The 14448-nt window shown below is 43.5% G+C and overlaps 1 protein-coding gene across 1 annotated transcript; it reads left to right on the plus strand.

Annotated features, from left to right (window-relative positions):
- The first annotated feature begins 825 nt into the window (after positions 1-825).
- Positions 826-12739, plus strand: LOC311000283 (uncharacterized protein). The gene is made up of 10 exons (XM_083990959.1): positions 826-1026; positions 2821-2966; positions 4070-4151; positions 4287-4422; positions 4742-4944; positions 5044-5180; positions 5280-5421; positions 5514-5795; positions 5892-11319; positions 11409-12739. The coding sequence occupies exons 1-10, from the start codon at positions 901-903 to the stop codon at positions 11417-11419; spliced, it is 6693 nt and encodes a 2230-aa protein (XP_083847085.1). The 5' UTR covers positions 826-900; the 3' UTR covers positions 11420-12739.
- Positions 12740-14448: the final 1709 nt, after the last annotated feature.

A 14448-nucleotide genomic window follows, 5' to 3' on the forward strand; every position in this document is an offset into this window, starting at 1 on the left:
ATTTCATACCCATAGTCTTGAAGAGCGAGGAGGTATTTTTTTTATATCTAAACAGTACCATTATATATAGTATATAAACTCACACTAATTTTTACATCTTAAAATGAAATTTACTTAGTTTGGGCTTTACTCAGGTATTTTTATACCAGAAAATATAGCATTTGTGTTTCTGTTGCTTATTCATTTTCTTTTCTTTCTTTCTTTTTTAACCAAAATTGACAATGTAATATTTTAAGGCTATTATAGATAGGCTAACTCTCCCAAGATATGTTTAGGCCTACATAGTGTACCTAAACAACTGTCAAAGATAAGTATTTCAGAATGGCAGGCTAATGTGTGTGAGGATCATGAACGAAAAGGAAATGTGAACATTTGCTTTGCAAGTCAATTTATTGTGTGCGCCCCATAGACTGTAAAAAGAAGGTGCGCCCCTAAATATTCTGTTATTAAGTTAGGGGCCACTGTGGTTGCCCTGTATGATTTAATTCATTCATATTGCATATCTTTACACTGCGCATTAATAACTTTTCCCAATTTGTAAAAAAAAAAAAAAAAAAAAAAGGGGAAGTAAATGCAAATATTAACAGTCATTAGCGCTGTGTTTGTTTGTTTTCACCATGTGGTTTGTAGCGCATGTAATGGTCTCCTCTTAGCACCGTATCGGCGGAGCATAATTGGGCCGAGTCGTTTGATCAACGGTGTGTGTGTGTGTGTGCGTGTGTGTTTTGTGTTTAGACTCCGCCCCTACTTGGCGGCTCCTTCGGCGTACCCTGGTGTTGTGAAGGAGCGAGTCCCCATCCCTAAGCAGCGTCCAATCAGCGCTGTCAGTCGGAAGCCGTTGACCGTGGAGATGTATGTTGTGTGGTAGCTGCCTGCTACGAGCGAGGCTAGACAGGCAGTATGGCGGAGGAGGGCAGTGTGTACGAGTTAGAGGGGCTGGAGACACAATTACAGAGTTTGTTAAGCCGCTACTCCGGTGATGAGTTGCGTGCCGACAGCGAACCGTTCTGCTCCGACTTTCGCAAGGTAAGGAGCCGCGGCTGAAGTTTGCTGACAGGCTTGTTGTCGAAGATAAGAGCATAACGTAAATTGTTAGCCGACTGCCCCCTCCCCCAGAAGGAACTGGCAGCTACAGCGGATAGCATTAGCTATTAGCCGTTAGCCTCGAAAGCTAACACCCAACTAATCCGCTTTTCGCTCCATAAAACAGTTATTTTAACCGTGACGTCTGTTCAACTTCACACCATGGCAACGCGAGCCGAGTTTCACTTGATGCTGTCGAAGCGTCCGATCCAGCACATTGATAATATTTTGACAATGGTTGTGCACTGTTTAGCTAGCATGCTAACTCGGCTAGCCCTCAATCTACCTGCAAGTTAGCTTAGTTAGTGCGCTGGATGTTTACCAAATTAACACCACAGTGCACACAGTTTGGCTAACTTTTTCACAGCTTAATAACGCCCTTTTGAAACCATGTAACAACCCATTATCATGTTAGAGTCATACTGAAGCAAAACTAGATGTTGCTCTGTGATTAACAACCTGTATTATCATGTTTTTTAATTGAGCTGTCTCAACTCTTGTTAGCTTTACGCACTTTTGTAATAATAGGTAACACAGTTTCTCGACGTTTGCATAAAGCTATCCAGTGGTGCAGTCTAATTTGTTATAGTGGGTATACTGAAATCTTAATGCTTTTTAAGTTGGTACACTGTTTACACCTGTATAACACAGACTATAGTTAGATAGTTTTGTTGTGGTGGGTATATTGAAATATTAATGCATTTTAAGTGGGTATACTGTGCATTATATCATATAGACTAAACCACTGAAGCTATCTAAACGTACAGCCATGTATCTGGTGCAAATGTGCATCAAATGTCAGTTGTGGGAGGATTGCTGATAAATGTCCTGCCACATCGCAAAAGATTCACAGATAGGGTTACAGTATACTTACAACCAGCAGAATACAATGCAGTCCACAGCTGATTAAATTCCTACTTTGCTACTGACCTTGCATTAAAGATTATGAAGTACAGTTAATATATAAACAGTAAACAGTTTGGGCTCTTTATGAAGGCGAGTTCAAGTCAAACTTGTGTTGTGTCGCTTTGATGGACGATGATTGAAACTAGATACAGGACAGGACAAAGGGCTGAATGTAATAATGTTGTTGACATTCCTAACATTCAGGAGATTACATTGCTGCACACGAGTGATGTTTTGAATCTTCATTATCTATAAGCTCATCTATAAACTATTATTTCATTATATGTGATGGCATATTTTAATGATCCAACAAGCTGAAAAATACAATGTAAATATGTGCTAAATGCCATTTTGTGTTTGCAGACAGACCCTTGAGTTACATGTTATGTTGTGGAAGTAAGCTGCAGACATAACTGTTCCTATTAAGATAATGGATGTGGCTGGTCTGCATTTACTGGGCAAAGACTTGAGTATTATCATGCAGACATGTGCCCCAGTCATAATGATGATTCCCATGTTTTTGTCTCGTTTCCCTTCTATTCTAATGTCATACAAAATGAAGGTGTTTGTTGCGTGGTTGCACCTTTAGATTTATATATACCATGCTCAAAACACAGGTTATTAGTTTGGTTGCAATTACATCCTGTATTCATTGATGGCTTGTTGCAGCTTTAACTGGTTGTTATTGGTGACAAATGTATGAATTTCACCAGACCATGTGCAAGTTGTTTGCATGCAGTCAAAGTATCTCTTATAAAAGGCTAAATTAACAATAGTTTCCCTGTTATATTGATTTTTGACTCACCCTTGTTCTGCCCTTTCTCTGTGCAGCTGGTGGAGGAGTTTGCTTCTCGCTGGCAGGTGCCACTGCCTCAGCTCAGGATCCTTAAGATATCTCTCTGCTACTTTGCGCGAGCCTCCACCTCCTTTACATCAGACTCTGATCATGTGCTCCACACACTCAGCAGTTTGGCCTTGTGAGTATACATACCTTAAGGGTTGGCTTTCAGTCTTTACACATTGACATAATGGACACAGATTTAATTTACTGCCTTGAAACAGCAGCATGCTAGATTGTCCAGCAGCACGTACCTGTTGTTCTCACTATTGCTCAATGTCGAAGGCAGGTGATCGGTGAGACTGAGAGCTACAACCACATACTTTTATACCTCAACTCCCCCCTGCCATCTCTGAATCTTTGAATTTGTTGTGAGAGAGATCATATCACCACTTGTGAAAGAGGACATGTTTAAAACTGTGCCATCTACGACCACATCTGTGAAGTCCAGCGTATGAAAAAAGCTATTGCTGTTGAACATAATTAAATGTATTTTTAACACTGACCTGTCGATGTTCCCTATAAATGTGATTCCCACCTGCATGGCGTCTATGAGTCTGTCGTGGTGGTGACTCATCAACCTGTTATGTTAGCTCACCAGTACGTCACTTGTTCTGTGTTGGAGCTTTGTCAACAGTTGTTGCATGAATTATTGTCCCTGAATAACCAAATATCCAGATGTTGGCATTTATATGGAGCGTAAATTAGATTTGTTTTTTACTGTCATGTTTTGGTTGCTGCTTTGTTCATCAACCATACTGTATACTCCTCTATATTCACAAATACATAGATTTTTATAAAACAACACTTGGTAGTATTTTAATAAACAGAGAAAAGAGTACAAATGTTCATGTGTGATAAATTAAATCTCTGTATTTTTGTATTTGTCATCCACCTCTGAAGTGGTCCAGTATCTTCTGGGCTGTTGGTGGTGATGTTTATGGAATTGAAAGTTGATTGTGTTCATTGGCTCACACAAACCTATTTGTGAGCCAGGAAAACCCCTGGCACGCTGCCAGCTGTAGACCCCACTCCATCCATGAACTCTCTGTCCTCCATCCTCAGTCCCTCTGGGGTTCCCTCATTTTTCCCAATTAACTGCTTTCCACTGCCCCTTTTCTCCCCAACTACTGTCTTAGTGAATGAATTTATATGAATGTATCCAACAGAGCATTGGTTCTGAAGTTGTTTGGCTTCTATCAAAATATCCAAAGTAAACAATGATTTCTGGTCTCCTCACAGGAGTGTTTTTGAGTTGCTGCTGTTCTTCGACGTGGATGACTTCCTTCAGGAGCCACTGAAACAATTCACTGTTACATTCCAGGTGAGAAGGACACACATAAAATCAAATATCAGAGACTTTAGGAACTCATTTACAGGTGTATCATTGTAGTAAGAAAGTGATTTAGAATAACAGTAGTATTATAATTCTGTTTTTTCTCTCTTTGCCCTCTTCCAGGAATGTCATTCGGCCCTTGCGAAATATGAAAATGTTCACTTACATCAGGTGCAGCATTTGGTTCAGGGTGGCGGGCCTTGGGCCAGCTCAGTCTTACAGGCAATCCTCAGTGAGTCCAGTTTACCTCAGAATGAAGGTAGGTAACGTTCAAGATTTATTCAGGGGTTTAACAATCATGAATTCCAGACAAATGTGGATTTGGTGAACCCATAATTTGCTGTATAAAACTCTCTGACCACTGACACCTGTCGATCACATGTAAATACAAGTGAGTCGTTCACCTCTATTCGGTGTTAGAGTGTTACTTTGCCTCCATTTAAAAATGTTTATCATCATTTTATATCTCAAACTGATTCATACTGTAAAAGTTAAACTCTGTTATCTCTGCATGTCCCTTGCAATAACTACTGTTTGCAGCATTAATTGCTTTCTCCTGTGCCTTGGCCTTTCCGTAGTGGATGGGTGCATCAGCTCGGAGCTGCCGGTGTTCTTCGAGCTGCGGGTGCGCTACCTTTTATCCTGCAAGCGGGTCAGTGAGGCCATGGCCCTGGCTAAGTGTTGTGCTAGGCATCCCACAGCAGGACAACACTTGTTCTTCCTCCAGGTCTACCTCACGTGGCTTTACAAAACTTCACAGCATGACCGCCTACGGAAAGAGGTAGGTAGAGTCACTATTAAAGAGTAGCGTGTCTTTCAGTAAACATGTCGGAGCTATGTTTTGGGCTGAACCATTGCTTCTATTTTCATGTGTTTTCAGGTGGACGACTTAAGTGGTAAAGAAGCAGTACACATCATCTGTAGTTTGGAATCTGAGGAAGAAGATGACTTGCTACTAGCTCTCAGCAGATCCTTCCTCTTCCAGCAGCTCCGCAGGGGAGATATGTACTATCTATGGTAGATAAACTTAAATTTTCATTCTCATGTCAGCCTAGTTGTTCCCAATTTCTACAAAAACAATTAAGTGGCTTTAATTATAAACTCTGTTTTTTGCAGTGATCTTGTCTTTATATGGAGTAAACTTCATAGTCGGTTGAATACGTCAAAGGATGCGCTGCTTGAGGAGAGTCATCAGCTGATGCTGTCTGCCACGAATGTCAACTCAATCTTCCCGTTCATCAGAGCCATACTGCAAGAGGTGAGGTAGAAATTTAAAACCAGGTGCATGTTTAAAAGTTACGATTCCAAGATGTTCGTATCTCACCGATTCCTTTGTTTGTAACTTTCTAGCTTGGTGAAGATGGCATCCAGTTCTGCGTGGAGCTTTGCGCTAATGCCCTGGAGTCTTGCCTTCCCTGTGATGTCATTACCAAGTCCCTAATCTACAAAACCATTGCTGGCCTGCTTCCCAATGACCTGGAGGTTTGCCGGGCGTGTGCTCTTCTTGTCTTCTTCCTCGAGCGCACTGTTGAGGCCTACAAGATAGTGTACCTGCATTACATGCATCCGGATCAGGAGTACCACGTGGATCACGGCCCCATTGGGAATCGCGTTCGCTTTGAAACACTTCAGGTAGAGCTTCAATATGCACAGAACAGATAAACCACATTTGCCTGCTATTTTCCCATATCATTGTGCCGTAACATTTTCTCCTCCGTCTCCCCTCAGGTGTTGAAGAAGGACCTCTATTTCGACCCAGAGTTTTGGAACCTCATTGCTTTGCGGACAAATTGTTTGAAGTTGATGAGTGAGAAGGTGGTTAGCTCAGCCCTTGAAGAGATCATGGAGGACAAATGGATCCACAGCTATCGCACCAAAGAGCTTGGTTTTCGGTCAAGCACATCATCATGTCGGAAAGGCAGTAAAGACGCAGCTGCAAAGAAGCGGCACCATAAAGAGGACAGACATTATAAAGAGGGCACTGCATCCAAAAGACTAAAGATGGGCCAGGGCAAAACACGACTAAAGAAAGGCGCCCATGGGTCGCAGTCTCTGAAGGAAGCTGAACCTTTGAGGCGGTCGTTTTGGCAGCTGGACAGAATGCAGGAGGACGGTGGCAGTGGGCACAGACAGAGACGCACTACACGGCTCTCGGAGAAGAACCCGCCGAAACGAAGGATTAGGAGACCCAAGTGGCTTCTTGAAGACTCAGGAACTCTTGAGGAGAACAATGCTCCTCTGAAGATCAAAAAGCATGGGCATCAAAAGCACGACCATCGGACCCCTGGCGTGAAGAGGCCTGAAACTGGTCAGATCAAAAATAGTGCAAAACTCAAACCTTCAGTGAACTCTCATTTAAAGGCAAAGGAAAACAAGCACCAGAGAGGCTTGTCTGTGAACTGTCTTAAACAAGCCGCCCCTCCACAAGTCATCCTGGAGCTCTCCCTACCAGACAACGAGCTGATGGGCACATTTACTGAGGACTCTTGCAACAGACAGAGGGGCTTCCCTCAAGTGCTTCTGTACAAACCAACACTGAAGGTTCCCGACACACCGCAACCCGGGAAGACCATGCATCGCAAGGAGGTTGTTCTTAGAGCACGGGATACTACAATGTTTGTACAGCAGCTGCACTGCTACGCTCGCCGACAGAAAGGAAAAGGTAAAGGTTCGAATGTTCACAGCTCAGTATCGACCATCACACGCTCCTCTGTGCAGGGAAGTCCTCCTAAAACTCCACCGAGAGAGATCTGTGAAAAGCCCGAGGTGAAAGGCACAGCCACAGCTGAAACTGCAGCATCCCCAGTTTTAGAAAAAGACCTTCAAGCTCAAACGACAAAAGTGGTCTCGCGGAAGACATCTGTAGCAAGAGAGCTCTCTGTAAAGACTTCTGCTGAGACGAAAGTTCCTGTTGCTCCACGGACACCAACGGTGGCAAAAGTTACAAAATCCCCAGGTCGAGACAAGGTCAATGTATCTCCAAGCAAAACAGAAGGCTTGCATACCATCTCTCCAGCTAGAGAGCTCCACGAGAAGACCGCTGCTGTGTCACAGACTTCAGCAGCAGCGACAGAAGCCTCGAGGTTGGACAAGGCCCTGCAGGCTCAGACCGCCGCTTCACCAAGAAAGCTCTGTGAGGAAACCGCTGTCGAGATGAAAGTCACTATTGCCTCACAGAGCCCGGCGGCTGCTAAAGTGACACAGTGTGATACAAGGTTAGATAAGGCCTCTAAAGCCGAGGTTTCACAGACGACAACAGCCGAAGACAACAATCAGAAGACAGTTACCGGTGGAATCTGTCCGGTCTCCAGTACAGATGACATTGGCGCTGCAGATCAAGTACTCAGGTCCCTTTCCTCAGAGGCTGAAACTGGCCAAATTCCTGCGGCCCAAGAACAAGCAGACACTCCAGAGGTTAGCAACAGCACTGCTGAGGCAGATGTCACAGAGGATTTACCTAAAACCTCAAAAGGACATGCTCCTGGTGGAAAGGACACAAGCCCCAGAGGAAACGTCGTCACTCTCAGTAAAGTATCGGAGAGCCAGGTTCTGTATTGCCCAACAGACCAGGACAGTATGAATGACATATCTGATCTGACGTTGGTAACGGAGATGGTCACTGAACTCACGCCGGAGGCTCTTGCTCGAGATTGTGAGGGCGACAGACGGCGAGCTCCAGAGAACAGTGCTTCCAAGGAGTCGACAGCTGGTAGTAAACCTAAAGTACCTCACAAAAAACGGACTACCTCCGGCTGCTCTGTTCCAGACTGGGAGGCCTCAGCTGATATGCAGCTGAAGAAAGGGAACGGGGGAAATCAGGACATTGCTCCGGAAACATCTGAGGACTGCGAGGAAATGGAAGATGAACCAGAAACAGAGGAATCCAAACTGGAGTATTGTTGCACCTTCTGCAACAAGGTCTTTAAGGGAAGCCGCGTTGTAAAACACGCAATGTTCCACTATCGTAAAGACGAGTGCATGTTCTGCGGCACGATGTTCAAAGACGACCTCCTGGCCATGATGCACCTCTCCGATCACATAGAGAAGCTCAAGAGGATCAAAGAGGCGGCTGATAACAACGAGACCAAAGACACATCCAGACCGAAAGTCAAAGGTCGCCGTAGCGGGAGATTGAAGAAATCTGCTCTCTGTCCTAATTCAGAAACACAAGATTCGAGCCCCTCTCAATCCAGGAAGTTAAGATCTAATGACAAGTCAGCGAAGGGTCAGCTTTTACCAGAGAAGAAACAAAACACATCAAAGCACCTTAATAGAGAAACTTCTGTTCATAAAGTAAACGGACATATTGGCAAAAAGAAAGAGGCTGACACGGTGAAAAAGAACTCGGAAGCTAAGAAGGGACGTAAGAAGCAGGAGATCTCCCAAGAAAGAACAAATAAAGGATCTACGGATTCTAAATTGCCAGAAAACCAACATGTAAAGATGGCTCCCTCTGCATCTTCAGCACAGGTAGAGAGCGAGTTTGGTTGTTCCACTGAAGATAAAATTAAGGAGACAGATGGGAAAGATGCCGAGGAGGGAAACGTGGAGTCAGAGGAGAAACTTCGCTGTCCTGTGGATGGGTGCGCTTGGTTCACGGACTCAACGAAAAACCGCGTCGCACTCCTGTACCATGCTCTGGATGATCACAGTGGCGAGCTCAAACCTTTAGAACTGGCTTTCCGTGTGGGACACAGCAGATGTTCAATTTGCATGAGAGTTTTGTGGAGCTTCGAACACTTCCAGCACCACGTCGAAAGACACAGGACGTCTCCTCGGCATCCCTGCCTCCATCAGGGCTGCACCGCCAGGTTCAAAACAGGAATGGAAATGAGACGACACGCCAGGAGGCACAGTCCGCTGCAGGCAGTGTGCTGCGTCCCTGGATGTTCGCAACTATTTATTTGTCTCTGGGCACTAAACCTTCATGAAAAAGAACACTACGGATCCAAATCCACTAAATCAGACAAGATTACAAAAGAGCAAACGGGTAACAAACATGGCAACACGGCTATTGGAAGGAAGCACCAGGATCATAAACCAAAAGATGCCACTGCTGTAAATAAGACTGTGAGTGTAAAGCCTGCTCGGAAATTGAGAGGAAGACCTCCACATAAATTGTCATCAAGAAAACATGTCAAGCCCCTCTCCGGTGTCAGAACGTCTGTGTTGAAACAGGAGACACAAGAGAGAAATGAGGATTTAGGAAAAGATACAAATGTCTTAAAGAATCTCTCCAACAAAGATACCTCCACTGAGCCTGCTGCTCCTAACCTGAGAGTGAGGCAAACGTTAAGAAAAGGGCAAGTAAGTAATGCAAACCTGGCAGCACACAAAACCCACAGAGTGATTTCATCATCATTGTTAAAACACAAGAGCAAAGTGAAGCAGAAGTTAAAGAGAAAGCAGATTGAAGTAAATGCAAACGGTCCCAAACGGAGAGGTCGTCCTCCTAAAGTGAAGAAAACTGTGTGTGATGAAAACACTGGTCAAAGCAATGAAACTGGCACAGAAAAAACAGTTTTACAAACAGATCTGAAGAGCCCTGATGAACCTGTGAGTGCTGCTAAAGCAGCAGAGACTTCAGATGTGAGCAACAGGTTAACAGAAAAGGAAAAGAGTGAGCAGGACCAAGATGAAGCCAAAACTGCACAAACATCAGCCGATGAATCAAAGTCTAAGAAATCAGCCAACAAGAAAAATCATGTTAAACAAAAGCGGATATCGCACAATAGCTCAACAGTTGTGACAGATGACACTTTGAATCAACCAAGCACCACCACCCCCACCACCTCAGCAGGTAAAACACAGAAGCCAACCACTGACAAAACGAATAAAGTGCACAAAGTGAGAAAGCGCTCCAGCCAAACTGACTCAGATGTTCGTGAGTCAAAGAAGGACAAAATTACAAACAGCAAAGTCAACACCAAGACTGTCAAGAAAAAAATTCCTCTCACAGAGCCAGAGTCGGCCTCAAAAAAGACTGACAAGGCCAGGTCTGTCGTCCCACAAGCTGAACCCAGAGCAGCAGCCACAGTTGTAGTAGAGAGTTCTGCTGATGAGGATGGAAAAGCAAAGGCAGGAAACATGGAGTCAACACAAAACAGCAACACAAACACTGTGTCTGCTGTTACAGCGAATAGTTTGAACGAGGCATCTGCACCGCCCACCACAACAGGAGAAAAACCGCAGGAGGTAAAGACGGAGAAAAAGAAATCACACATCGTGAAAAAAGAGAGACATAAAGAGAAGAATATGAAAACGGCTTCTGTAAACTCAGGCAAAACAAATAAGAAGCACAAAGGTGTCGATAAAAACGGGGACAAGAAGACAGTCAAGAAGAAACGGCCGAGCAGTGACCCAGGCAAAACAGCTGCCTTGAAAAAGACTGCCAGTTCTAAATCCATAGTCCAACAACAGGATGAGGCCAAAACAGCTGCAGCATTAACAGAGAGCACTCTTGATAAGGAGGGGAAAGTAAAGGAAGAAGCCACAGATGCAACACTTGATGGCTCCGGTGTCTCCGTGCCTGCAAAGTCTCCCCCACCCACTGCCACTGATGAGAAAACACCCAAGGTATCAAAAAAATCAAAGAAATCCAATGATGTGAAAACACTTGACCCAAATAAAGCAAACAAGAAGCGTAAGAATATTCACAAAGACGGCGAGGCGAAGGCCGTGAAGAAAAAACGTAAAGATCAGGCTGATCCATCCTCGTCGAAAAAGCTGGAAAAATCCAAAACTGATGTGATGTCATCCGCTGAGGCCACAGCAAAGGTAGAGGAGGGGAAGACTTCAGAGGAAACGCCACAACCCACAGCCAGCAGCTCCACTCAAGTCAACGGGCAAGTGTCAAGAGAAGACTTGAAATCCACAGTGTCTAAGGAAGCCCTCGCCAAGTACAGCAAGACCCCGTACCTGCGGCTGCCGCCCACCGCCTACCTGGACGAGAAGTTCATCACCATGCCAAAACGGAGGAAGGAGATGTCGCTCTTCCAGAGAAGCCCCCCCACGAGAGAGGCTCCTGTTGCGGCCGCTCTGCAGAGACAACGATGTGCCAATTGCTTCGCCACTTTCAACAGCGCCGAGGAGCTGCAGGGTCACATGCAACTGCAGAAGTGCTCGAACCTGTTTGGGTTTGACTCCGACGACGAGGGTGAGTCCGAAGCCTTTGTTATTGAGTCGATTCTCAAATAAATAAAAATCCGACGACCACTTACCTCTTTTTTGTTTTTTCTGTTTCAGGCAACAGTTGAACAGGTCTAGTAAAGTCAAAGTGGACTGGTTCCTGGGATGGATCGTACCTCAACAAGATGATTGCTCTCTCTCAATGACTCGTCCATTATTTTTGGGGGCAAAGACTCATGCATCAGGAGTTAATCCGAGAGAAGACGGAGACTTTTGCTGCAGCATGTGCCTGTAATTCAAGGGGCCCGGGAGCGGCCAGAACACACGTCGCATAGCCAGTCAGTAAAACGACTACTGAACTGAACCCCAGTCAGACTGTTGGTAGAACAGCTAGTACTGAAGTGCCTGCTCTGGAAGCACCGTGTTGTTTCCAGCTGCTTCACCTGGTATGGAGATTGAACATTGTGGCTTAAAGACTGGACTCTTGAAAGCTGTGAAAAAAAAAACTGATGCTAGATGACAAGGCTGCTCCTGCTATCACTAGGATACATATTTTTCACATCAGTAAGCCATAAAATGACATTGTTTGCTTTTTGCACTCTTCTCATAAGATATTCTGTTAATCTCTTTTGTTTTTCCTGCTTTAACTCTCAAAGTAATGGGAATTGTACATTAAATGCTCATGCTTATTTTAACATCCTAAAGTTACAAACAATAATTTAGACAGTGTAAACATTGAAAGTTGAAAGATTGCTGAATCGAAGTTCTCTTTGGGATTTTTTTTTCAGTGTATATTTCTTGTTTAAATACTAATTGTATTTCTAATGCAAAGTTCCCCATGGGATTGATTAGGCCTGTGCTGCCTGTCCTCATTGTGACTCACCAGTAGGTGTCAGTGTGCACCAATCTCAATCTTCTACTTCAGATTTTTTTTCCTCTAACTAATCATAAGATGATATTGTTTGCTTTTTAGCATCGCACACAGTTGCTCCACTGTATTTAATGCTTTTCATTTCCGGTAACATCCATCAAGCTGCTTTTCCTTTAGCAATAACGACTACCAAAAACAATTATGAGCCAGTATCCCACTGATAAGTTTCTGGATTCTATAACTGATCATGTTTTTTAATCATTTGTTGTCAGTGGAGCAGCTGAGATTATGTCTTATATTGTATTTTTCTCACTTAAGTATAGATTTCACATTTTTATCTTCACTCAACGTGTCCAAGACCATTGGAGTGTTGTGATTTCTCTTTTAGGTTGAATGTTGTCTATAAGGATTCCTTCAGAGTGAGAGAAACAAGAGCTGTGGCAGTGAAAGTATCACAGTTTTACCAGGAGGCCACAGCAATCTTTCATGAGCAGCAGCAGGTTATATTTATTTATGATTCATTTTCTATCTTTTGTAAATATTTGAAGAGTTTCACTGGCTTATTGTATAAGGGGTTGTTGGAGCCAAGTTTATATTTTGTTCTTGAAGAAAAAATAAAACCTATTTCAAACGGCATCTATTCTATTGACCTTCCTATGGTACACTGCATACCACGGGAAGTGCATGGTTTTCAATCAGGAGAAGCGTACAGCCAGAGAATCGCTTTCCTAATCGGGTCCGGTTATCGTTAGTAGCAGTTCTAGCAGCCCTTTGTAAGCCCATTTGAAATATACCTGTTGAATGAATTGAACTTCATTGAATGAACTATTTTCTGATTTGAAAAGGAGACAAGCCCACAGCTGCACCCAGAAGACCTGGATTTCCACCAAGCGTCCCCCCAGGCTCAGGCTCCCCCTGTCCGACATTTCAGGGTAACTTGGCTGCAATATGAACACAGTACCTTGTCAGTAGATGTGTTTCTGGTAGCTGTAGATGTCTGTGTTCAACGTCAGTCTTGTTGGTCACTGACAGTGAGCGCTGAGGCAGACAGACAGTTACAGAGAAGCCAGACAGAAAGGTGATCGCTATAATCAATCTGAGTCAATACTGTTTATTGTGGTAGACAGAGAGAAAGGGAGACGGCTGGAGAGGAGGAGGGGGAAGAAGAAACGGGAGACCACAGAAAGAGTCAAGTTCCCGCTCACAGGTGTGTGTATGTGTCTGTGCATGCTAAGGGGGAGATATACTATTTCTCTCCGTTGTTGCGTGAAACTGGAGCAACGCAACGTGCATTTCTGATCATGTAGTTCAAAGAGAGTTTGCACGGAGCTGCTCTTTTAAAGGGCCAGTGGCGAATTATGAGCTAGGATATCTTTCATCAGTGAATTATGTGGGTTAAATGTGTGGTGGGAACTAGGATAATTTCACTAACTTTAAATGCAAAAAGATGAATTAAAATCAAAGGCTAAACTTATAACATTTACGGAAAATGTACCAGGGCAGACTCATAACTCATAGTTCATCTTACTTTTTAATCATACTTCAAAACAACTATAAATATTTAATCATAGAATGATAGAAGAATATCAGACTTTTCCTGGATCCGTATCATACAAACACTACAATCATTTCTACACTGCAGAACATCTTCATCTTAACAATCAGTGTTAAGGGGTTAAAATGAATCTTTTGCAGTGCAGGGAAGACAGACAAGTAAAATCATAGTTCATATCTCCATGGTAATTATTAAAACTACAGGAGTACAAAGACGTGTAAATAGTTTTGTTCCAGAACAATATTTAGTTATGATAGTGACTTAAATACAGTATTTTACAACTACAAGATTCAATCGTCAAAGTATCACAGTTTTAAATATGACAAAGATTTAAATATTTACAAAATATATTACATAAAATGTCTGAAGTTAAATAAGTAGAAGACTTAGAGCTGTGTCCAAGTCTTATCCGTTCTGACTGGATCCAACTGTGTTTGAAGGAAGTCTTCACAGAGCAGCACTGCAGTAGAGACAAGTAGAAACTAGAAGATATAATAACTGTAGGGAGTGTTTAAATAAGTGTTTAATCAAACAGGCTCTGGCATTAAACTCCTTCTCGCCCATAAAAAAAACAAGGGTACTTTCTTTCACCAGCATGGTAAAAGACAAAACTAAGTTTCAAAGCCTGAGATGGAGATTCGCTCCATCCCCGTCGTTACAGACTCGATCTGTCCACTCGTATCAAGATCCAGAACCTGTGATGCTTTGAAGAGGCCAACGTTTCCACATCG

The sequence above is a fragment of the Trachurus trachurus genome (assembly GCF_905171665.1).
Source record: "Trachurus trachurus genome assembly, chromosome: 2".
Classification (NCBI taxonomy): Eukaryota; Metazoa; Chordata; class Actinopteri; order Carangiformes; family Carangidae; genus Trachurus; species Trachurus trachurus.